This window comes from Merops nubicus, unplaced genomic scaffold, assembly GCF_000691845.1.
Source record: "Merops nubicus isolate BGI_N331 unplaced genomic scaffold, ASM69184v1 scaffold16701, whole genome shotgun sequence".
NCBI lineage: Eukaryota > Metazoa > Chordata > Aves > Coraciiformes > Meropidae > Merops > Merops nubicus.
The window spans coordinates 29,300-54,373 of record NW_008589166.1 but is presented as its reverse complement, the minus strand read 5'-3'; the positions used below and the strand labels follow the sequence as shown (position 1 = coordinate 54,373).

General features: G+C 44.4%; 1 protein-coding gene across 1 annotated transcript in view; it reads left to right on the top strand.

Moving 5' to 3' along the window:
* Positions 1 to 355: 355 nt before the first annotated feature.
* The window catches only part of MYO15A (myosin XVA), a 43,368-nt gene continuing 18,649 nt past the window's right edge, over positions 356 to 25,074 (top strand). Inside the window, exons 1-25 of the mRNA XM_008949504.1 lie at positions 356 to 3,364; positions 3,440 to 3,501; positions 4,514 to 4,577; positions 5,066 to 5,175; positions 5,758 to 5,832; positions 6,235 to 6,331; positions 6,914 to 7,017; positions 8,810 to 8,873; positions 9,407 to 9,520; positions 10,939 to 11,100; positions 11,437 to 11,550; positions 11,898 to 11,956; positions 12,039 to 12,162; positions 13,963 to 14,058; positions 14,643 to 14,774; positions 14,959 to 15,084; positions 15,607 to 15,684; positions 16,012 to 16,160; positions 16,280 to 16,325; positions 16,712 to 16,836; positions 16,973 to 17,090; positions 17,588 to 17,787; positions 22,625 to 22,787; positions 22,894 to 22,989; positions 24,778 to 25,013. Coding sequence (XP_008947752.1) covers positions 356 to 3,364; positions 3,440 to 3,501; positions 4,514 to 4,577; positions 5,066 to 5,175; positions 5,758 to 5,832; positions 6,235 to 6,331; positions 6,914 to 7,017; positions 8,810 to 8,873; positions 9,407 to 9,520; positions 10,939 to 11,100; positions 11,437 to 11,550; positions 11,898 to 11,956; positions 12,039 to 12,162; positions 13,963 to 14,058; positions 14,643 to 14,774; positions 14,959 to 15,084; positions 15,607 to 15,684; positions 16,012 to 16,160; positions 16,280 to 16,325; positions 16,712 to 16,836; positions 16,973 to 17,090; positions 17,588 to 17,787; positions 22,625 to 22,787; positions 22,894 to 22,989; positions 24,778 to 25,013 — 5,723 coding nt within the window. The remainder of the gene's footprint in view (positions 3,365 to 3,439; positions 3,502 to 4,513; positions 4,578 to 5,065; positions 5,176 to 5,757; positions 5,833 to 6,234; positions 6,332 to 6,913; positions 7,018 to 8,809; positions 8,874 to 9,406; positions 9,521 to 10,938; positions 11,101 to 11,436; positions 11,551 to 11,897; positions 11,957 to 12,038; positions 12,163 to 13,962; positions 14,059 to 14,642; positions 14,775 to 14,958; positions 15,085 to 15,606; positions 15,685 to 16,011; positions 16,161 to 16,279; positions 16,326 to 16,711; positions 16,837 to 16,972; positions 17,091 to 17,587; positions 17,788 to 22,624; positions 22,788 to 22,893; positions 22,990 to 24,777; positions 25,014 to 25,074) is intronic.

Sequence of the window (25,074 nt, the reverse complement as noted above, 5' to 3'; positions counted from 1 at the left end):
GCAAAAACTGAAATAAAATTATCATTCTGTCTTCAACTACAGTGTGGCTCAACCTTTAACTGTGAAAAATCATGGACATTCATTCAGTTGCCTGTATATGACTGGCCTCTGGTAAGAGTCCTGGTAAAAGAAGAAAATAAGGGTGATTCATGACAAAATAAAACCAAGATTAACCTGGAGCAGGACAGCTGGCTTGGCACTCCTCAGCTGCACAGGTATGGTTCTGCAAACACCTGTTTGGTTCTATAGAATTGAGATAAATTACTGTTTAGGAGGATCTGGGCTCACAGCAAAATCCCCAATGTTTCCTTTCACAGGTGAATTACGTCCTCACATACTCTTAAACACTGGGAAAATGCCTCCTTCCAGATCTAAGACTCGGCACAAAAAGTTTGGAAAAGAGAAAGTGTTGAATTGTGAGAAAAAGGCAAGCTCCCCAGGACATTCAAAGATCCACTGCGGGAGACAGTGGGACGAGAAGAGTAAAGGCCAGATGAAGGGCAAGGAGTCATTACCTGAACAAGATGACACCCTTGAAGGAGAACCCTTAAAAAGCCAGAGGCTAGAAAGACTTCAGGGGAGCAAAGAAAATGGCCACAAAAAGGTATCGCAGGAAAAAAGAGCCCACAAGAGAAATGATAAAAGAGAATCTGTTCTGGGGAGAAAAAATGGACAACAGTTAGTGTCCAAGTTGGAGGGGAAAAAAGGGCAGTCCTGCAAGCAACAGGGAATGACATCAGGGCGAGAAAGTGAGGATAGTAGTGATAAGGAGGGAAAAGCCACCACAAACAGTAAGAAGCACAGTTTTAAAAAGAAGTGTGAAAAGCTTCCTGCTGTTAGTGAAAAAGTCACTGAGTCAGAGTCTGTAAAGTCAATTGCAGTGCAAAGTGTTGAAGGCTCCCCTCAGAAACATGACTTGCCACAGAAGACACACAATGCCAGGCCCAGGGAAAAGCACAACAAGAATCATGGCTTTGAGGAAGCTTCTGAGCGGAAGTCAGGCTCTCAATCCCTGGGCAGTATGGCACAGGGAAAAGATGAGAGAACTGGGGAAAAGCAAGCTGGAAAACATACCAGGATTGTTGTCACTCAAAGTGCAGAAGAAAATACCCTGGAAATCTCCAGTAACTCTTGCTCTGACTCCAGCAGCAAAGGGCATTGGACCCATAGAAAAGGTACAAAAGAGGCTGTAGTGGAAAGTGTTGCAGACAGTGAAGAGAAAAATAGTTTCTCAGAGGAAGACAGCATCAGTGAGAAAGAAGCCATGCTCAAAGATCCTCCTGTGGCTGAAGGAAAAGGCTACAAGGAACTGCTTGATGAAAGCAGTGGAGCATCTAGTGAAATTGGAAGGGAGCAGGTGACCACAGATGGAAGGAATGAATCTGAGGGTGAAGGCACTGACTTTGCAGGATTGGAGGCAGGGGAGAAAATAAAGAAGCAAGATGTCATGCCGAGACAACCAAGATCTATTCCAGTTGAGAGCAGTGAGGAAGGGGATGATGTAAGCATTTCAGGATCCAAACTTAAAAGTCTTAGGAGCAGACAAACCGACAGTAGTGAAGCTAGCAAGGAAAATATTTTAGAAAATGACAAAGTTCAAGATATGTCAAAAGATGCACATGACAATTCTGACAGCAATGGGGAGAACAGCACTGAAGAGAACACTGCCAAAGGAGAAGAAGATACAACAAAACAACCGCTGCCCGGTGCTGTGAAAGCAAAACTCCACGTTCACCTTGGCAAGGTACTTCGAGGAACTGAAGAGGAGGAGAAGGTGAATGAAGAAGGTAGCTCACTGGAAGATAGCCCTCTGCTCTCCAAGCAGCAGATGACCTTGAAAGAGAAATCTGGGAGGTGTGAGACTGCAGAACAAAGTAAAGTGCTAGAAGATATACAGAGGGACAGTTCATCAGACTGTGGCAAGCAGGAGTTAGCAGTGATGATGCTTACAAAGAAACGCTCTTCTCAATCCCAAATCCCTCTCAGTTTGAAAAGCAAACCTAAAAATGCTGAGTCTAAACTATTAACAAGCTGTAAACCAAATCCTGTCCAGATGGCTTTGGAAACCAACTCTGACCTGAAAAATGTTGAAAGCATCTGTTCAAAACCCATGACTCTAGAAACCCTCAGTATACAGAAAGAACATAAGATAGCTCAGAGTTTTGGAGAGAAAAGATTAAATCTTTCGGCTATTTCAAGCTGCTCCACTATTACCAAAAAATCATCTGATAAGCAGCTCCTTGACAAGAAGAAGAAAGTCGGGAAAATTATTGGAAAAGTTAAATTGAGTTCAGACCAGACCTTAGAGGCAAAAAAAGAAACAGAAACGGTTGCAGAGGCATCTTCAGAAAATGTGCATGATGAGAAAGCATCCAAGTACTTGCACACCCATTCTGCTTTTAGAAAAGTCACCAGCTGGCTTGGTCAAAAACCTGCCAAGAAAGCAAGCCTGAAAGTTCGCCTGCTCAGCGTGGCACGTGCAATTAGTATTTCAAATTGGATCTTGAAGAAATTTAGGAAGAAGGAGAAAAGCAGCAAATCTTTTGGGTTCAGAAGCAGAGTGGCAATCCAGATTGTGAGCACTGCTGGGTGGATTGGTCGTTCTGGCAAAGCCTTCCCTGGTGCAGCTGGACAGTTGGGGAAGGCTGAGCTAGGTGACAAAGAATCTTCTCCTCCATTAGTGGAGGGGAAAGGTGGTGCTGAAGTGGCAGAAGAAGTGGCCTACTTTGATTTGCCTTCTGGTGATTCCCCTTTTCATGGAACCAGTTCCTTTCCGTACTTACTTAGCTTGGATGAGGAGAACAACAATGCTTCTGATGCCAGGTTTGCCATAGTATTCCCCAGAGTCCACAGCATGGTTAAGACAAAGAGCTCCTTATCCAGGGACTCTGGGAATGGTTATTCCCTAGAGAAACTGAGATCTCTATCAGATGGAAAATCTGTGATGCCTGTGCAACAGGGCTGCAGGTTCAAATGTGACCTTCCCAGATATTTGATGTATCAAAGCCCTCATAGAAACAGTGAACAGGGCTTCCTTCCTTGTCAAGAAGAGGATCCAATATCTACATCAGATTATTCCAGTGAGGTAGATGTCAAAGAGGGTTCAGGTGTCCTCCAGACTGCAGGGTCCATAGTCACACCTTGTGTTCACTGGTCTCAGCAGCAGGCTCAGGAGTGTGATCCTGCAGCATGGCTGAGCTCTGAATTGCTGCTGCCACCACTGACTGTTGAGAACCTAAGCAAATGGGCCATCTACAAGGACCCGCATCTGGCCAATAGCCATGTGGTGAAGGTCTGCACGGATCAGTGGGAGGCAGAAGACATCGCTGACAACATGCTAGAGATGGAATTCATGCAGAAACAGGTACAGGTGTTGTCTCCAGTACTGGAATGAAGCTGAACTTCTCCTGATTTTCAGTAATGTACCTATGCATTGCAGGTGTACGTGCATGAAGACCACTGTGTGGAAGTTGAGGAGATTGAAGATCTAACCAGACTCGAGTATGTGTTGTCGGTGGTATTCTGCAGCTAACTAAAGGTCACAGGAACTTGCTTGTTATCCTTCAAAGCTACTGTTGGCTCAACAACAGCAAACACATTCTATATACTTGGCTATCATGTGAGAAAATAGAATTAATTTGATGTGATCATAGCTGAGTAACTGATGCTCCATGGTGAAGCTAAGAGACTCAAGTGCACTGCTTGAGTTATGGAGCTCCACCGAATGACACACGGATGAGCAGAGCTGCAGGGGGAACTTCTGACTGTTGTCTACAGTGTCTCCCCAAGCTCTGCTGCAGAGAGAGCACATTGAATCTCTGCAGTCACATACCAGAGAGAACAGCTCATCCTAGTTAGCAGACTTTCACAGATGCAGCCAGGGAACTCTACCTCTCCTGTCAAATGATTTCCAGTCCTGAAATGGGTTCTAAGAAACCAAAATATACTTATGGGTAGGGCAAAGGAGGTTTAGAGGCTGATGTGACTTTTGTGGTGTTGCAGAGGGGACACAGCTGAGAATCTGGCATATCATTCTTGTGGCATGAAGTAGGTGGTAGGTGAGGAAGACCTGCAGGATAAGAGGCACATTTCTGTGTTGTTTGCCGACTGACACTGGCATCTGTGGCTTTAGCGACTCTCATTGCCTTCAGCTATGGCAAATTCAGGCCCTACATCTTTAACAGGTTTTAAATCCTGGGTTCATTGCTGTTGAAAGAGAAGCACCTAACTCTGCTTCTCAGGCATGTCTTGCACCTTCTACCCTTGCCATCCTGCTGAGATGTTGTGCTGTGTGCAAGGAGGTGTGATCACAAATAGAGGAACAGGATGGATGTTCTGAGCTTTGGCTGCCTTGCTCTCTAATGTGTTGAATCCAGGACATATTGGAACCACATGAAGGCAGTGAATGTTTTCAGATCTGAGCCTCCTACAAAATCCTTGGGAGGGCAGAAGGGTTAATAGTAACATGTGCAAGTGAAGTGTATGGCTGACAAGTGCTTTCCTCTGTTTGTAGGGAAGTCTGTGAGAGCTCCGTTCTGCTGTGCCTGAAGAAGAGGTTCCATCGCAATCTTATTTATGTATGGGTGGTGGTTTGTTCTTTGTTTTTTTTTTTCCTTCAGTGCTTATTCATTCTGAACAATTAGGAGAAAATTTCTATCATTCCATCAAGCTTTAATAATGCACCAAGAGCTCAGTCAGAGAATAGTGATAAGGATACTCACACTGCTTTTGCTCAGAAAATTAGTAGCATGAATTATTTGCGGTAAAATCTGAAAGTCTCAGAGTTTCTCTTTAATTTTGTTATTTGCTGCCAACTCATGAGTATACTTGGCTTCAGTTCTAGCCTCAGCTGCTCCTAGTGGAAGTCTCTTGTCTTAGGAAAGCAGTTCTGAGTAAAAATTGTGGGTCTCTAGAAGGACCTGAACAGGCTGGCAGTATAGACAGAATAGACAGCATTCCCTGAAAATTCTTTTTAATCCTTACATTAATATATGCATTTGGTTGCATTTCTCATTCAGAAAATTTGAAGAAATCACCACATTTTTTTTTCTTATTTTTGTCCTAGACTTACATTGGGCAAATTTTGGTTTCTGTGAATCCTTTCAAAGACCTCAGTATCTACTCTGAAGATGTGGCTACCCAGTACCACCAAGGGACTTTCTCTTTGAATGCCCCGTATGTTTCACTTGTTTCACTTTCTCAAATACCTCCCTATACTCTCTTTGGTTTGTGCTCCAGGGAAGTATTTTATTTTCCTACAGCTGTCTGATAGAGCAAGATGAATGCCACAGGAAGTGAACAATCCATTTGGCAAAGCTGTAGTTGCTTGGATGTGTAATGCTACAGAGCTAAGCACTTTAGGTCAAATTTCTTCGGTATTGCTTGAAGGTTTTTAATTCAATGCCTGCTGGGACTGTACCTGAGAAGTTCTGGCAGTATATGCAGCCCTGCAAGAGCTAGTAGTGTAGGCTGGTTCCTCTGGTGCAGGTCATACTCCTGGTGTCCCTTATATTAAAGGCCATGGCACCCAGCATTACCCAGGTCAGGCTGAAGAGATCTTGGCAGAGCCTGAACTTTGCAATACCTTGTAACAGTAGTATTAACCTGATGTCAGCAAAGAAAAAACCTCTGATTTCCCCTGGTTCAAGATACTGGCCCATCTCTAGTGTAGATCACCAGTGACTAACCTTTTGGTGTTGTATTTGGGAGGTAAGAATGTGAGGTCAGTTAACTGGGGTTTTCTTCCTGTTCATCTAGCCACGTCTTTGCCATAGCAGAACTGGCCTACAGGCTATCCCAGTCATCCGAGCAAGAGCAGTGTGTTGTCATCAGGTAGGAAACACAAGGTCTTTCCTCAAAGGCTTCTTAACTTCTTTCTGTAAGACTTTCATCTTTGTATTTCACTGCCCATAAGTTTATCGTTCTGGCTCTTATATGAAGGCTGTCAGTAGAGAATGTGAATAAGATGGATTTTTATTTTACTCTGTGCAGATACAATTTGAAGTTAGCTTCACACCAGTTTGTAGCAGTGGAAAAGAAGGCGTTTGGCATTCCACAGTGGTAGCTCATTTGGGCTTATTTTGTCAAGTTGTCTCAGTGTTTCAAACAATACATAATAGATCTTCATTTGTTGTAAACCTGTACAGCTCCACTGATTACTGTAATAGGTCCTCTGATATGTCTAAAATAGGTAATTCTGGTTTGTGCCATCTTTCTTACATCTTGTTCCTCCAGTGGACACAGTGGATCAGGTAAAACAGAAGCTGCCAAAGCAATTGTGCAGTACCTGACCATGCTGTACCAGAGATCAGACAGCCACAGGATCAGACAGGTGAGAGGCAACTAAGATTGGTTTTATGCTGTGCTGCTTAGGCAAGGAGTAGGAGCCAAAGACAGGGCAAAGAGGACATACTCTTTATGTTATTTCTTTTTTCCTGTTTAACTGAGCTGGACTTTGGGTGGCTTGTGGTTCACAGTGAAGCTCCCATAAAGCCATGAGGACAGCTGATGTACTCGTTTTGTATTTTGGTATCTGGGAGCCCTGATGCTGTACAGAGTGCTGTGTCTGTTTGAACAGAGAGATGAAACCTGCCTTAGAGACCTTGTAGCAGTGTCTGGGAGGTGAATCTGAACAAACACAGGGCAGAAGCAAAGTGAAAGATCATAGCAGTGAAGGTCAAGAGCTCACAAAGCAACTTGTTTGTTCCTAGAGGTAATGAAGACAAAATAACTTTAAAAAGATACTCTTTACCCAGGCAAGAATTATTTCAGTGAAACTCCACCCCTCCCCTTTTTTTTTTTTTTTTTGTTTTCAAACAAGCAGTTACCTTTTACTGTTACCAAATTAATAGTCCCTTTTGGGTTTAAGGACCTGTGATTGCTACTGAAGTGTTCTGTCGATCTCTTCTTCAAGCCCTGCAATGTCCTACCCATCCTGGAGAGTTTTGGGAATGCCAGAACCATCCTTAATGACAACTCAAGTCGTTTTGGAAAGCTTCTGAATGTCCATCTGCAACAGTGAGTAAAAGTAGTATCTTGGGATGCTGTCCTTCCCAACTGTCAACGGGTGTTTGGGTGAGAAAAGGTCTAGCTGTGCTTAGAGCTCATGCAACAGCCCTCCCTCCCCTACTCTCTTGTTATCATCAGGATAGGAACAGGGTGAATTTACTCCCCTGTTTTGCTTTTAAGTTTCCTCCACAAAAGAACTGATCTTTACCTCTCAAGATGGGTGAAAAAATTAAGAACATAAGAATAACTGAACTGTTTTATAGCAAGGAGCCATCTAATACAACGTTGTGTCTCCAACACTGGCCACAAGCATTCACTGAGGCAACAGTAAGAACAGGCCAAATACATACAATGCTTTTCCTTGACACTCTGTTAACTCTTAACTGTTTGCAGCAGCTCAGGAGTTTTTCTGAGACTCTTGTGGTTTTCCAGTTTCCTCCTGGACTCCTATAAACTTCATGCTGCTGCAACAGTCTCTGGCAAGTGTTCTACAGGTCTAACCGGTTCTGGGGAAAACACCTTTTCTGTTTTGAACCTGCCTTCTTTCTAACTTCTGTTTTCTTTCTTTCTTTGTTTGTATGACTGTTGCCAAGCACCAAGCTGATATTCTCACAGAACTGTCTATCATAACCCCCCAGTCTCAGTGGTTAACTCAGAGCCTGTCAGTTTATACATGAAGCTGGGATTACTTTGGCCTGTGTGCATCACTTTACATCCACCGGCAGTGAATTTCATGCACCATTTTCTTGCTCACTCGCTTGGTATCCTAAGGGCTGCCTGCATTTATTCACAATTGGCCTTCACCCTCACTGCCTTGAATAATTTCATACAATCAGGAATCTTTGTCACATTGCTGTTCAGTTCCTCCTTTATGTCACTTATCAAACCTTGAGTTACACTCACGGGTCAGAGCACCGACACTGTGGAACTCTGGTGGTTGCCTCCCACTGTTAAGAGGATTAGCCATTTACTCCTACCCACATCAGGACCTTCCCTCTTATACTGTGGTTGCTTGGTTTCCCTGAAAGTCCCACAACTTTGCCAAAACCTTTCTGGAAATTCACGTGGCAAAATATATCCCTTAGGTCATTCTTATCTGCAAATTTGTCATTCCCTTCAAACGACTCCAGAAGGTTTTTGATGCAGGATGTCCTTTTGCATAAGCAGTATTGACTCTTCTCAAATCAATTGTACATATTCAGGTGCCCACTAATTCAGCCCTTCATTACACATCTGTCTGATCTGCACAGGACACACGACAGGCTTAGAGTCTTATAGATCCTTGGATGCAGTTTGACTCCAGGCTGCTGGCTGCACGGCCCACTGTTGCTGTAGCATTTGAACATCCTGGTTTTGGTCCAGGATCACTTTGTGCAAGATGCAATTAAATTCCAAACCAAAAAGGTGCTCCCTATCCCTGCAGGCTGTCAGCCTGACATATGAAATGGGTGGGTAAGCTGACATGAGGGGGTGGTAATGCATCAGATATGGCTGAAGGGAAGGGGCGTGGCATATTCCCTGGACAGTTTCCAGAACATATCCTGTGAGGATCTTTCAAGTCCAAGTTCCTTTGTACCCTGGAGGCTCTTCAGAACCCAGAATCGAATCTGTATTTTTCTTACCCATTTTCTCTGCCTGATACAGAACATGAGTGCTGGAAAACTTCAAAATTCAAACCAAGTTGGTCAGGTCATACCCTTGTTTCCGAGCAACAGCTCCCTCTGCTAAACACTCAGAGAAATGGATCTACAGAAAACCTGTAGTTGGCTTCTGACAGGTTCTCTTGTTGTCTTATGCTCAGTGGCATCGTGGTGGGAACATCTGTCTCCCAGTACCTGCTGGAGAAGTCTCGTGTGGTATTTCAGGTGAGGACCAATGAGACCCTCCGTCCTAGAGGGGTCTCTTTCTCCTTTATTCATATTTAACCTTAAATTCACTGTTAAACAACACAGATGGGAGTAAGTCTGAGGACTGCCTCCTTTTTCTTCTGTTAGCAAGAAATATGTCCCCTCTGTGTAGCACAAAGTGTTCACTTGTTTTATTTGAATAAAACAGGAGGTTGCTTTGTCTCAAACAGGTTGAATTAAGCCACTTATTAGGGATTAATGAGAATTAAATCTTTCTTCAACTGATTTTTCTTGATGTCTGGAGTGTGGAAAAGATTGAATATTGGAGCCATGTGAAAGGCACTGCTCTCAAATGGAGTGCTTTTAAGGTGTCAGTGAGAAACCCTGGAAAATTTTTGAATGAAGTAGTTCTTGGGTGGCTTCTGGCCTCCTTTTGCTGACCTCAGAGTTTCAGTGTCCTGCTCTTTGAGTGTTTTGGTTGTGGCAGCATGTATGCTCTACGATTTTGGAACTGGATATGATTCAGCTCTATGAATTGTGTTCCCTGTCAGGCCCATGGTGAGAGGAACTACCACGTGTTTTATGAGTTGCTGGCTGGGCTGCCTGTGGAGCAGAAAGAGGAGCTGTACTTGCAAGAGGCAGAGTCTTACTTTTACCTGAATCAGGTGAGTGAGAAGATGATGCTCTGCAGTGCCAAAGCATGAAATGGCCAAGGCATCACTTCGGTTTGGTTACTGAGGCACCTGATAACTTTGCTTCCCTCTTGATGTGTCCCTCACAGGACTATGTAAAGTCTGCTCTGCTCTGTCTCACACCTGCCCTAAAAAGGACTACCTTTGTCCCTTATGTGAGCTTTTCCTCACCTTTCAGGCCCCTTCTGCTCCCAAAGAAAGCTTTTTAAAAAAGCGGTCATCGTGTAGGCCCACGGCTCCACCCTGTGGTAAAGGAATGCTTTTCTCGTTGCCTTTCCTTGCATTTGCAAGTTATTGTGGGACTGAAAAGAGCAGGGGACATTTCTTCCTTCCTCAAAACGTTTGCTTCAGTGGTTGAGTCAATGGGTGGCTATTTTAAACCACTGAAAGGTACTGCTATTACAATCTATTTAACTTGGAAAATTGTTTGCCAGACTTATGGCAAGCTATCACCTTTGAGTGGGGTGTCTTCTGTTTAAGAATGTTTTCTATACTCAGGGAGTTCACAGCAATATCAAGATATCTTTCCCATTTTGGCTGTGTGGGTCAGCTTTACCAGGTGGGCAAACTCTTTACAGCAGCTGTGGTCATGTGAGGAATCCTTGACAAATAATTGCTACCATCTTTACTTCAGGCAAGGAATGGACAAGTACTATTAATGACTCAAGGATGGAGTGCATTAAAGGTCCATCTGTTAATGGGGTAACATTCCTAGTTGGCAAGGGATCTGTATTGTAAATGAAACTCTTCAGGTTGGTAGCTAGCAGGAGTGTCTTCAGCATGCTGCAAAGAAAAAGGAAAAAGATCAGATTGTGCATAAATCTAGCAGAGACTGCCAAAAGTCTCTCCTGGATCTTGGTCTTGGCAAGGAGAAGCTGAAGGGCTGTCTGGACCTCATTCTTGTCCTTACCTGAATCCAGCAATCAGCTAGAAACTTTTGTCACAGAATGCCCTCATACACAGATAGGTTCTACAGACCCCCTTGACCCAGGACTTCCATGAACTTTAGGGTCACAGGCAGTTATGGGGAGCGTCCTCTTGTAGAAGAAGCACGAGAAGAATAAGAATGATATGCCTCTGTTGTAGTGAAGCCCTGTGGCAGAGGTGGGTGAGGCCAGGATGATTCTTTAGGTGCACAGAAACCTGTACTGGAACCATAATGAAAACTTAGCATGTGTAGACTAGAGAGATCTTACTCTCACAAAGTCCAGAGAGGAAAGAGACTGGTCTGTCATGAGTGCTGAGCTCCCACTAGTGGTGTCTTTGGTCTTTCCATTTCAGATTCCTCCAGTCCCTAAAACATCCAACCACTCTGAAGATTGCTGCTGGGAGCTCAGCTCCAGCCTGGGGCGAAAGGGACTGACCACAATTATCTATCCCTATCCTCTCAGGGCAGAGCCTGTGAGATCCTGGGGAAGGAGGACAGTCAGGACTTTCTGGTGCTGGTGCAAGCTCTGGAGGGAATCAGCCTCTCTGATGACCAGCTGACCTCCACCTGGGCTGTCCTGGCCGCCATTCTGCAGCTGGGGAATATCTGCTTTACCTCCTATGAGGTACACCAACCCTTGGCAGCTTGGGAATGGGGATATTTGTGCTGTTAGCCTGTCTAATGGGACTGGGGACGTTATTCTTGACTGAAGATTACATCCTTTGAAGACTATTCTGTTCTTTTGATATTAGGCTCTAGACTGATCTAGGCAGGGACAGAAAATGGGAGGCAACCAAAGGTCCATAGAGCTTGGGTGGCTCTTTAAGGAACCAAAATGAATTTGATGTTTCTCCCAGGCTGTGACCAGCTCTGTGAGATTAGGTTCTGTTGAGAACATTAAGACTAGTAGAACTTAGTATCCCATCTGTAGCTGAATCTGTTGTTGTTCTTCATTATTTAGAAAGAATCTTATGAACATGCAGCCATTGCCAGTGACACTGAGATTCAGATTGTGGCCAATTTGTTGCATGTCTCAGCGGATTTCCTCCAAAGTGCTGTCACTCACCGTGTAACTGTGAGTACCTTTTTGGTCATTTCTCATGCATCCTGAAGCATGGAATGCCCCAGCCAAATGCTCTGTCAGCAGAAGAGCCACCTCCTTATGAGATCCAAAATCTGGGACGTAACAGCAGATTGCTGTGCTGGATCAGTAAGGGGATGAGCTGGATCCCTTAAGGCAGTTCTGTAAAGATGGCAGAACTCACATCTAGGAGGGTTCTTTTCTGACATGAGGTGGCTTCTGGCCAGCAGCCTCCTACCCTGAAATGTGGCTATTTATTAACCAGGCTGTCTTCCCTGGGGATTTGAAAAAAAAAAAGTGTTTCTGAGATAATAGTAAATTCAGGCTCTTTATGTATCCAGGTGACATCTTATGATCGGATCTTCACCCCTCTGTCTGTAGAAGGAGCCATCGAAGCCAGGTGACTTCTGCTGTTGTCTGGGTTGGTGAGATGCACCCAAAGGGCTCTGCAGTAATTGGTTTTACTCCCCTGTCCTACTCAGGGACTCCATTGCCAAGACTCTCTATTACCTGCTCTTTGAGTGGCTGCTGCTGAGGATCAATGAGTGGCTGGCTCCCTGGGAATCGGACTGTGCCCTGGGCATTGTGGACATACAGGGGTTTGAGGTTGCTTTTCCTATTCTTTTGATATTTTGTGGGCTGCAAGTGCATGTGCTGATTCTCCTCAGTCACTGCCAGGAATGAGAGGGTAGCTGATGGGTGGGTTTTCTTTATGGTGTTCTGTTTCTTCTTCTTTTTTTTTTTTTTTCCCCCCCAGAAAAGAGACAGTAATTGTACCATGTAGATGTCTGCATTCAGCAGGCTACTTTTTTTCAGAGGCAGTAGAGAAGTGCTCCTTTGGGATGCTATTTAGCACTTTTACTGTAGATTGTTGTGGATTAACACCTGGAGGAGTCAATAGTCTTCCACAGCTGTGAGGCACAGGTAGAATCCCAAAGTACATAGAACTGGGTAGTCCTGGTGTGTAAGCGGTGTCCTAACCATTGTAGGCAATTAACAATCTCATCTCAGAGTGGTTTCTGATGCTCCCACCATGTCAGTGTTGCACATTTGATACCTTTGCATGAACAGATCAGTATGGTGCTGCACAGATTGTGAACATTGCTTGCTTTGGTTCTGTCATTCAGAGGAAGAGGAAAATGGTTTAGTTTTAAATCAGAATGAAACCAAGATTTCAACCAGCTTGGTCCATCCACTGAATTAGCTCATATACTGTATTAAATACATATCAAAACTATCTTTCATCAAGTATACTGGAATTTAGAAACCAAGTTAGCTGAAAGGACACATGGAGATTTTAACTCCATGGTTTGATTATCACCTGAAGAAGGTTTGACAAAACCACCAGAAGTTTCTTAGAATATTCACTTTGACACAAATTCCTGGAAAAAGCAGCTCAGACTCCTTTCCCTGCAGCCTGTGTTCTGGTGTTCATCAGTGGTTTGAGGAGCCAGATCATGCATCAACCTGCTTTGATGGACCCAACCCAGAAAAATACCTGGTATAAACCTTCTGTACTGATGAAGTGAGCTGAATGAGATAATTCTTAATAAATCACGTTTTAATTACTCTTGATGCTACTACTGAGAGAAGCAAGAAAACCACTTTTAATGTACTTTTAATCTAACTGCTCCCATTTATTCCCAAAGACTTGGAAAAAGCTGGAGGTATGTTAACACTAACATTTACAGTTTATTTCTTCTCACATGATTCAGCATATCCTGCTTTTCTGTTATTCCCAGCCTGAACAGGGACAAATCCAGAATTCACAGAAGTTTCTGGAGAGATTCCCCTTAATCCATTAGGCTTTGGATCAGGCCAGGGACAGAGGTAGTGCATATAATTTTGTAAGCAAGGGCCCTGCAAGGTGTTACCTTTTGAAACTGAGGTTAGGGTAGCATCTAGAGTTCTGGGTCAGGAATTGTTACCCTTGTAACAAGCATACATCTATGTCTGTCCCAGTGAGCTTCTGGGGGCTTCCCAGACTTGTGGTAAGTAAAAATAAGGCAGAGGAGGGCCTTGAAGTGGTATGTGCTCATCAAGACCTGTGAGTTTTATACTTAGAATTTCTGTTAAAATCTGTGTGTTCTGTTATATGTTCCATTGCTTTCAGCATTTACATGTGGGGGTGTGCATCCAGAGCAGATCTCTCCTTTGTGCTCCTTCACCATTTGTCTTGCCTCTTGCTTTTCAGCCTAGTCAATAAACCATGTCAAGAGCTTGAAAACCAGACATAAGAGGATTTGAATTTTTCAGGTTCATGCACACACACTTAGTGATCAAAACAAGCTGCCTGAGCCAGCAGGTCAGATCAGCACCATTTAGTGCTGTGCATTATCCACAAGAAGACAGGACCTTCTGGGCAGGCTGTGGGTTGGAAGTGATGAGGTCTTTTTGTCTTTGCAGGATCTGGGTGTGAACAGCTTAGAGCAACTCTGCATCAACTTTGCCAATGAGCATCTCCAGCGTTTTTTCAGCCAGACTGTGATTGCCCAGGAAGAGGTAAATGGACCTTACACCAGCAGGTGAAAGGGCAGCACATATGGAATGAGTTGAGGCAGTCTTTAGCAGGGGAGCAGGAAGCTGAATAGACCTGGCCCTCTTGAGCAGTACCTATGGAATACTTGTTGAAAGAGCTGGGTATTTAATATCTTTTACTAATTCTGTGGCAAATTAAGGGAAGGGGAGTTTCTTAGTGTCTTGCTCCCTTTTACAGATTTTATAAGTGAGTTGGTCAGGATCAAGGCCCCCAGACCTGAGCTGCTACTTTTAAAACATGTTTGAGAGTATTTTATGTTCCATACCTCTCCTTGAGATAAAAATGTATTTATTAGCCTTGATCAGTCTAAGAAAGCCTTTTACATTTCACTTCATCAGTTTGTTTAGCAGGCCCCCTCTCTTAAATCAGGAACATCATTAGTGGCTTTAGAAGAAGTTTCATAAGACAAAACCAGATAATTCTAGGCAAGTTCCTAACAGCAGTGAAACATTAACTTCCTGAGGAATAAACGAAATCCTTCTGTTAACTCCCTCCATTTGTTCTTGTTTGCATGGCTGGATTTGACTGTTTGGTCTTTAACGTGCAGGAGGAATACAGCCAAGAGCATCTAGCTTGGATTCCTATTTATGAGATGTACAGTGAATCATGCCTGGATTTCATTGCTGCAAAACCCCATGGCATCTTGTGTATCCTGGATGACCAGACTTCACTGACACAGGTGAGAAGCTCTTCTCCTCTTATGTGATTGCTTTCACAGGATGGTTATGGTGAGGCGCTTACACAGATTGAACAGGGACTGTGTTCACACTAGTATTAGACACTTTTACCTTCAGTTTAACAGCAGCTTTTCAGCCTACTGAGTACGTTGCAGCAGCAGGAAACGTTTGTCACGTCCTTTACAGGCCACTGACCACACTTTCCTCCAGAAGTGTCATTACCATCACGGAAACAGCCCTTGGTACACCAAGCCCAAGCTGCCTTTGCCAGTCTTCACTGTGAAGCACTATGCAGGCCCTGTCACCTACCAGGTGAGCTGGCAGGGGGCTTGGAGCAGTGGGAGCAGTAGGGCAGCTTAGAAGCACCCTGTGGATGTCCCATTGGACCAGCTCTGAGTACCATGAGCAAAGCCCTCTCTTTGCAACTACACATCCAGCCAGAGCATCAGCTTATCAGAAATTAGGAGATCCTTACTAGGAGAGGCAACTAAGCTGCCTCTGGGCAGAAGCAAAACAGATAATGGCCTCAGCTACTCAACAGCTTCTCTCAGAGCCCTGAAAGTGCAGAAAAGCTGTAGCCACAGAAAAAAAAAGTGAGGGGTCAAAGCTTGCTGGGCAACGTGAAGAGGAAAAGGAGCAATTCTTCCTAAAAGCAGAAGTCATTGTCTCCTCCACTTCTGGTGGAAGCAGGAATAGCAAGCTTCATTCTCCAGGGCTTTCACCTTGTTTCACCATTCCAGCTGTTTGCCCCAAGTCCATCTGTGTGTAAGAGGGGTGTTTGCCTGTCTTGTTGGTGGTCTGAAGGGTGTAATAAATCAGACTTTGCCTCTGCAGGTCCACAAGTTTCTTAATAAAAACCGTGACCTGCTGCGGCCAGAGGTGCTGGATATCTTCTCTCAGAGCCGCCTCAAGGTACCGTAGTGGTTCAGGATGAAGATGTCTGCTGCAGACACCTAATGAGCCACTCATGGCTTTCACGTGAGAAGCAGAAAGATCCTCATCAAGTGTCAGGTGAACCTGGAGAAACTGCGATGAGTTTTGTTCTTCTGAAGGACACTTGTGAATTGAGCAAGTGGTCTTTGCCTGCACTTGATGCATTTTCTATACAAAACATACAGACTGCAGCTGGGTTTTTGTCACTGCTAGGGGCAAGGGAGATTGCTCCCCCCTGTTTCAGATAGAAGAGGTTGTTCTTCCCATGTACTTCAGGGAGTTTTGGTTATTTCCCTGTTTTTGCAGATGGTGTCTCACATTTTTCAGAAGGCTAAATCTGCCTATAGTCAGCAAAGGGAGATGGGGGCCAGAGGCAAAGGGCTCAAGCCTCATGCCTCCACACTGGTGTCCAAATTCCAGCAGTCTTTGCAGGACCTCACAGCCAAGCTGAGAAGGTGAGTGATGCTGTTATGGTGCTATGCCTGCACTGGGCTGATTGCTGCACCTAGAAGACTGTGAAATCTTCCCAGGTCAGCAGAGAGGATGACCAAAAGTTCTTCCTTCTTTTTTGCAGGAGCCATGTCTTGTTCATTCGGTGCTTCACCCCTAATCCCAAAAAGGTAGGGCAGCACTCTGAACTCCTTATGGAGTCCCTCAGTTCCTTGAAGTCCAGTCCTCTCCAGCCTCTATACTTTTGCAGTTGGGGTTTGGACTCAGTTGCTTCATTTTACAGCTTGAAACATTTCTTGTCCCTTCTTTGTCTCTCACGCTTTCCTGTGACCATGTGAGCTGACCACATGCTGGAGGATAAGAAGCCAGTGTCAGTTGGGTGTCAAAGGACGTGTTGGGTTTTGTGTTCCATCACCCATAGACCATGGCAAGATCTAACTCAAGAACAGAACAATAGAAGAAGACCCTTTCTAAATTCTGTGCCTTCTGTCTCCTTTCTTTTGTCTTGATTTATTTCTTGTTCTATTTTTTTTTTTCTTCTGCCTTATATTCGCAGCTGTCAAATATCTTTGATGTGGAGTATGTCACTTGTCAGCTGCGACACTCTGGGATACTGGAGGCCATCCATATTAGAAAGGAGGGATACCCAGTCCGTCTTCCATTCCAGAAATTCCTAGCCAGGTACAGTGGTGTACTGGCTTGGGAATACCCAGCCATTCAAGGCCTGGATGAATGCACCAAAAAATTGTGATTTCTTCTCTTCTGAGGACCCCATTCACAGCCTTGGCTTCCATCATATCTATGTCTCATCTTCCAGGTATGGCCTCCTGGCTGGGCGAAGGCACAGCTGCTTGGAGGAGAGGGAAGGCTGTGCAGCAGTGCTGTCTCGTGTGGTGGGGAACTCCTCAGATCTCTATCAGATTGGAGTAACAAAGGTGATGCCTACAGAGAATCCCATCTTAATAGCACAGGCCCAGTCATCTGTTCACTGGCTGTCATTGGACAGGGAGCAGCTTGGTGCTCTGCATAAAGAGGAGAACACTGCATGCTTTCACCTCCTTTTTGCTTCGTCTCAAGTGTAAAGCAGGGATGTTTTGCACTTCAGATGAAGAAACAGGAGATACAGGCTCCAGGCTGGTGTAGTAGCATGGCCAACTCCTCTGTCTACCCAGCATTCCTTGATGGAGATCTGGGCTTCATCCTTTCCTGCCTACAAACCCTCGTCACTCCCTGATTGCCTGTTTTCCACAAATGCATCCACCTCTGTCACCTGCATCTGCACCTCCTGCCCTCACCAGCTGAGGGAGCACAATTTCCTTAGCACGGAGCCTCAAAGGCTACAAAGAGATAAACCAGAAGCTTTTGTTATTGATCAGCTCTTAAAGAAGCAGGCTGATTTCCCTGTGGGTCAGCAGCTGTTCCCTTTGCCCAGGTCTTTCTGAAGGAGCAGGCCAGGCAGCTTCTGGAGAGGCGGTGGAACCAGAGGCAGACTTGGGCCGTTGTTACTCTGCAAAGGAACTTCCGATGCCTCCTTCGCCACAGGCGCCTCCGTGTCCTCCAGGAGAAAGTCACAATCATTCAGGCTCACTTCCGAGGTTACCAGGCAAGGTCAGGAGTCAAAGGCCAGGCAAGGTACAGCCTTTTGTCCTTGCCTGGGACAGCAAGGTGGGGATGTCTCTGGCCAGGCCTCTCCTCGTATTGGCTTCTGACTGCTCTTGTGAGGGGTATCTTGTTACTGGAATGGTGGAGGAGGGACTTCCCAGCCTGGTTCCCAACACTAAGCAGAGGTTCCAGGGGAAGCACAGCTGCTGTCAAAACTGTCACAGTAACTTGCCTGTGCTAAGGCTGATAACTAGACTAAAAAATGAAGGGAAAACACATGAGAGGACCAAGCTTAACACAGTAAGACCAAGTCTGGACTAGCTGAGTGTATTAATGTTCTATTTGACCCACACCCTCAAACTGAGTTCACAGTCTGCCTAAATTTTGTTGCTGTTTTCCTCATTAGCAATTCTTCTCATCTCACATCCCTCTAGGAAGCGTTACAGGAAGCTGAAGAAAATGTTAGTGCAATTTAAGACCGTGATTTTAATCTCCAGATCTTTGATTCAAAGGAAGAAGCACTGCAAGGTAATAACACTCTTCTCAGGACCAGGTGTACTGCAGGAGCCAGTTCTGCTCTAAGTAGAGAGAGACAGTGACTGGGTGAGGCCAGGGCAGGGATGGCTTTAGAATGTTTCTTGGTAATGATCTGATAAGGTGTCCGTCACCTCTGGCTGACATCAATGTAATCAAAAGAAGGATCCACAGAGGCTGGAGCCTTCTCTCCCTAGATGAAGTTCAGAATTGGCAAAGGTAGTAGAAATGCAGCTGATTTGTATGTGAACTTCTCTAGGTTGCCCCACACAAGACATGAGCTTATTTCATTTGTGGCCTCCAAAGGTGCTGCTGTGCTCAAGCTATAAGAGTGATTAATCTTACTCTTTTAGTTGTAAAATTCAGTTCTGGTGTTTTCCCAGATGATAACCGAAATGCGAGTTTTTTTCAGTCCACAGTGGTCCTTCCCTTACCCTTTACAGCTCCCCCAGGCTGCTGAAGCCCTTGGCCTTTTGGAAATCAGATGGGCCCATAGCTGGGGTGAGAACGGAGTAGCAGTGATTTGAGAAGATGGAAAATTGTATGCAGTAGAGAGCCATGGTTCTGTAAGATAAGTTGAATGTATTTTGCACAAACTATTGAAAAGAAAATTGAAAGTAGGAAATCAGACCCCTTAATTTCAGCGTAGTAATTCACATGCCTATAGGCGTCAGCTTCACAAGGAAGGGACCCAGTACAGCTGCTGGTATGACTAGCAAAGGATGGGGCAGATGGTTCAGGTCAGCGTTATTGCTGGAAGACTGCAGAGGTTTCTTCTGTCATGAGATGCCCAGACCAGTGTGTGTTTTTATTTCTATTCCTGCTCCTCCATACTTGGACAGGACCCAGCTTTTCTTTCTCCCAGGTAACCACAACAGCACAGCTCTCTGTACATGCAGTAGCAACAATAGAGGTCTCAAAGTTCACCTGCTGTGGAGTTCCTCCTTTCACCCCCACCTCACAGCCCTGCCCTTTGGACTTTAGCAAGCCTACTGTCTTTCTCAGCCCAACCCTCATAACCTCTCATTTAGTCACACCATTCTGCAACATACAGAAGCAGGAGAGAGAGGAGAGACTGAGACTCTCCTTTTCCATCTTGGAGTAGGAGTCGGGTGAGTAGTGAGGCTGGAGGGACAACAGAATGGATGGGGAAGGGCAGAGCTGCAAAGGAGTTTGGCTTGTGGTATCCCTCCCAGCCCTTCTAAAGGGATCCCTCACTGTGGATGACTTCTGTCCATGCTCAGGATGCATTACCATGTTCTTTGATGCTTGAGGAGGCAGGTGAATGTTTATGACAGCTTCTGTGTGCTTTTCTCCTAAGACAAAAGACATCAAATGCTAGGCAAGGGAGGAAAGGTGTGGCAGGGATGCTGGGCAGGTGGTGAAGGCTTTTGCTGCTGAGTTGTGTTGTGCGGGGCAGGTGATGTTTCAGCAAAGCCAAGGACTTTTCCTGGGCATCCTCTTCTCAATACTTCTTCACAAGAAGGCTCTGCAGCTGTTCTGTCATTTTATCTGCTGGAGCAGGACAACAGCTCTTGCCCATCCTCAGTCTTCCCCCAGAATCCTCAGATTTATCTGCAAGTTACCTCATATACATCTTTTCTTACCCTCCATCCCCCTTTCATCTCCTAACAGCAGGAGTTAGAAGAAAGGAAAAGAAGAAAGAGGTCCCTGGACAGCCCCAACCAAGTAATGGTAAGTTGTCAAACAGCCTGGGAGAGTCTGAGGTAAAACAAGCCAGCCTCTTGGGGGCTCTCCTTCCCCTATGCCCAGGTTTGCTGGGGAATATCAAATCGAGTGTACAGAGCCCACCTCTATGCTGGAAACCTAGAAGCAAGAATGCAGTTTAGCCTGGTATAAAGAGTCTTCTAATCCATAGCTTATTATCATAGTTCATTACTTCATTAGTTCATTACTTCATTAGTTAAATGTTTCCCAGTCTCTGGGCATAGTCAGGGATCATAAAATGGTCCTGAGGCAGAGTACTGGATTTGTTCACAGCCTTGGACCTGTTCTTTGGAGCTGGGAGGAAGACTGGTTTTCATAATCGTGTTCTGTTGTGAAGGGTGGGAATGAGACAGTTCTATAGAAATATATTTATGGAAGATGTTGTAGAGGAAGGCAGGTATTAAAGGCCTCACAAGAAGTTTAACCTGTATCAGCTACTATACCTAACACTGAGTGTACGTTTGCTATGATGCGTGTAGCAAGAGAATCTGAATTGACATCATCCAATTTCGCACAGATTTGTTGGTAACAGTGGGAATACTTAGCACTGGGTACTCTTGCAATATCAGCTGCTTCCTCAGGTGTGGGTCCAGGACTGTGGGATTTCACAATCCACTTCCTGAACACACCACTGAAAAGCTAGACACAGTCAAGTATCTTCTTATGGTCAAAATCAAACTGATTAAAAAAAAGCTGTGAATCTATCTTCAGGCATTGCTGCAAGTTTATCTGGAGGGAGATGTCAGAATAGTGTGCTGGTGTGTAGAGGCTTTACTGTGCAGATCTTCAAAAACCAAAATACAAACCCCAAAAGCCCAGGCTTTGTGTCTTTTCTTGGTTTCATAGTGTCTTAATCTGGGTAGTGCCCTGAACTGCTGTTATATGCAGACCCTGATGTTGATGTGTGGTTTTGCATTAACCCCTTTGCTTCTTACCTTGCACAAGTACATGCATCATGCAAGGTGTGAAATGGTGAAAAATCGAGGCTCATTGGCCAGATTCTCATCTGAATTATCCAGGTACAGACCTGAGCTTCTTTAGGAACATCCAATACAGTGGTGTGCAACAAAGATCAGAATCAGGTCTCTCTTTATTTATGCTATAGCATTCTGGTGCTGAAGAATGAAAACGACAGGAAAAGGAGCAGGAGGAAATGGCCGTTACCCTTCAGCTGCCATCTCTTCTGTGCAATATGCCAAACTTGTTAGTAATGAGAGATGAGTCAAAGAAAGTCACCCTTCCTGTCACTTCCCTTTGTGGCAGTTGATTTTATTTTTTCAGGAATTACTCACCTTTCTCTCCCACGTCGTATACCTGTGTTAATACAGTACTTCCCTATTTGTACAGTTTCTCAGTGTTGCATAGGCAGAAATTGCTGGTTTCACTCAGGTGCTCACTCCTTGCTCTAGCCAGCTTTCCAAAGGCAGCTTTACCCAGTCTCAATAGAACAGCTCAGGGTTCACACGTTGTTTCACTGCTGGTACCCCCGTGGCTGACACACTCTCTCCACAGGATGTGGGGCTGCTGGAGATCCCTGCAGAGCTTGCTGCCCTCCTGCAGTTAGCTGAAGGTGAGAAATCCTCTCTCTCCCCTCCCTTTCCTGCACTGTTCTACTTTACCATTTATTTCCTTATTTTCTAGCAGTTTAAGTATGTGCTCATTCCACCTTCTGTCTGTCACCGGGCTTGTACTTGATTTTATTACTATTGCAATGTAAACATGATAGAGGCAAGTGGTGTCATGTGTATTGTTTCCCAGCACCACAGACTGGAAAAGTGACTTGGGCCAATGGGCGGATCACCAGATGAAAATTCAGTATCTTTATTACCTTTTTCAGCTCTTCTCTTGAGCTGATAGAAACGATGAGAGCGATGGTGTAAAACTTTTTGGTCAAAGTTACATGAGAGCAAACTGTTTAATGAACCCAGGGCTTTTGTGGAGCTGGATATCTGACGTGTTAGGAAAAAAATCTTTAAAGGAAGCGAAGCTGAATCAGTCAAAACTACAGTTTTGGCACTTTCAAATAAATATTTTTATGTTTTCATTCAAAACTACTTGTGCAAAAGCAATTACCTCTTTTAAAAGAGAAGTAGGTAGAAACAATGTAACAATTAAGGGAAACACTTTGGGTGCCATGGAAAGTTTTTGGTTTTGTTTTCAAATTGCCAATATACAACTAACTGAAATAATTTCCCAAGTTGCAAACACAGAAGCTGTGCTACGTTGATAAATCTCTTCATCTAGGAAGATGTTTGCTCCTCTCTTACCCATAATAAATACCCCATTTCGTGCCTCTTTGTGAAGATGTCCCATTTACATGTCGACTGAACAGATGTCAGCAATATTTCTTCATAGGCTTAGTGTTTCCTGCCTTGTAAACTCCAGGTGCTGGAGTCTGAAAGATCAGAGGTATAAAAGCTCTCTCCTGAAGTTAGGCCTTGTGGTCCTAAGGAAGTGAGGATGTGCCTGCTTGAGGGTTTAGGGGAGCAAGGGTGGACTGGGTGTCCCTGGAGCCAGGGAGCTGGTCCAGGTGCTCAGGCAAGGTTGGAGGCGTGTTAGCCACGTGTTGCACTGTGAGTTGGATGTGTTCTGGCTGTCTTTCCAGCTGCTACAACACAATTGACCTTTCTCTTGCAGGTCAATACCGAGCACAGGCCAACCAGATAACTGAGGCACTGCCTCCAGAAGTGAAGGTCAAAGATGACCTCTCCCTCCCACCCAGCATCAACAGCCATCCTTTCTCCTCTTTCATTAAGTCACACTTCCAGGTGGGAACTCTTATTATATCCCTTCATTGCTTCCCCACTGAGGAGACACGATAGTTCTAGTAACACTAGGAGCAAACTCCATTTCTGTCCTTTCGTCTCTTTGTAGAAGACAGATTTCCCTGCCCCTGGTCAGCCTCTGCAGCACCCCTTAACCCATCTGGATGTCGAATACCAGGAGAGTGCGCTTGAGATCAACAAGCTGGTAAGAGACATCTTTCATGATCTGGGCCCTGTTGAAGGACAGGTGGGCATAAAACAACGTTTTGATGCCATTATACAACACGATGCTGGTGGTGGCTACTGTTCTTACAGTACCTGGTGTGTTAGGAAAACAGAATAAATTGCTCCTCCTAGGCACTGGAGCAGGCTGGCAGAGATCACAGGCAGCCCCTTAGGGTTGCTCTGTTCTTGGTGAGGTATAGAGCAGAGCCACAGCCCAATGGGATCAAAGTGAATTGTCTGATGATGTAGCCTCTGAATTCAGCAGAATATGTGGGAATTAGGCTAAGCTTTAGTTTCCCAATATTCCAGATTCAGTAGCAATGGCAGTATAAGGGAGATCTGTCTTCTCCAACCCTTATTCTTATCTGATAGTCATAAAAAAGTTTAACACAGATCTTTTCCATGATGTGGTTTAGAGTAAATATAGCAATTTTATCTCAGGCACACAGTTGAGTCAATGCACAACAGGGGACAGTGACCTGTTGTATAAAGGCTACAAAAAGGCAGGGACTCTGTCATCAAGAAAACTACACCTGGAACCACACCCCAATTCTGTAGTGTTTGCGTGAGGGTGATGGAATTATTTAATCTCTGTGGATGTGAAGCACACATTTCTTCTTGAAACTGGTCATGTTGACTCTGAAAATAGAATGAAACTTCACATAATTTCTAAATAGATCTAGTAATCCTTTTGAGAATTACATGCAATTAAAATAAACCTGTTAGGAAAGTAATACCTAAAACCAGTCTCTTGTTTTGTCCTAACGATTTCAATCATAGAAGAGTATAAGCTTCAATAAAATCCTGTGCATTTTAGGATTGTGTTCAAGCAGACTACTATTATTTTTCCTGAAGGTCAAAGACCATTTTTCTCCACTGCTAATCAAAAAAATACAGCTATTTCTTTGGCAAAGGCTGTAATACATAGGGAGTTACTACAAAGAATTCTATGACAACTAAACAACCATTTCCTGTTTTTTTTTTTCCTCAGTAAATCTCTGGCATGCTTATCTCTAGTAACCATTTTAGGAAGTTTTTCTCTGATAAAAAATTAGACCACCACTCATAAATGTTCTTTCCAAAGCTGTCCATAGCACATTTTAGAAAAAGAAACTTAATCTAATTGACATATTGAAGTGTAAAGGCTGAAAGAAATTATTCTATACCTAAGAATGAGAAATGCAAATTACAAAGATATCTAAGAGGTTGATACACGTAGCCAAGAAGCAGAATCATTGCTGTAGTGAGGTTGAGTGGTTGAGATACCACATTTCATACTACTTGATATAATACTAACCACACCAAATGCTTTTTAACATTCTGTTGTTAGTTTTTCCTCATGTCTGGTCACAAAGATCAGCTAGGCATCATAATTTCTTTTACGTATTTTTACAGCTAGGTAGCCTGTGAGCTCAGACACAGTAAATAATAACTTATGGTACCTTGCTTGTGCTTCTGAGCTCTACCTAAAAAAGGGGAACTATTTTGCCCAGGAACAAATTCTGAGTCAGAAGCATAACTAAGGAGAAGCTGAAGTCATCCTGACCTTCTTCTCAGGGTCCAGTCTCTATGAACACTGCCTCCCAAATTCCCCAGAACTTAAGTGGTGCACAAAACCTGAGAATAGATCCCGGTCTGAGTGTTGGGTACTCTTCTTGGCTCATAAGCACCCTGATGTCTACAACCCAGGCTGTCACCTTACAACACAGTTTGGGACAGAGGGTTACAGTTAGAACTCTCTTTTTTTTTTTCCTCTGGATGCTTCTAGATTTTGCGGTTCATTGGTGACAAGAGTCTCCAGGGCTGGCAGGAGGTACTTCTGGGCAACTACATTGCAAAGAGAGGTTTGAATAATGTGGCACTGCGCAACGAAATCTTCAGTCAGGTGGTTGCCCAAACATGGAGAAACCCAGATATGGAGCACAGCCAGCGAGCCTGGGTCCTGATGGCAACCTTGCTGAGCTGCTTTGCCCCTTCACCGGCACTGGAGAAGCCATTGCTTAAGTAAGGAGGAGAAAAGACCCAGTTACACTTCCATTAAGGTTAAGAGAGATGAGCAGTGTGC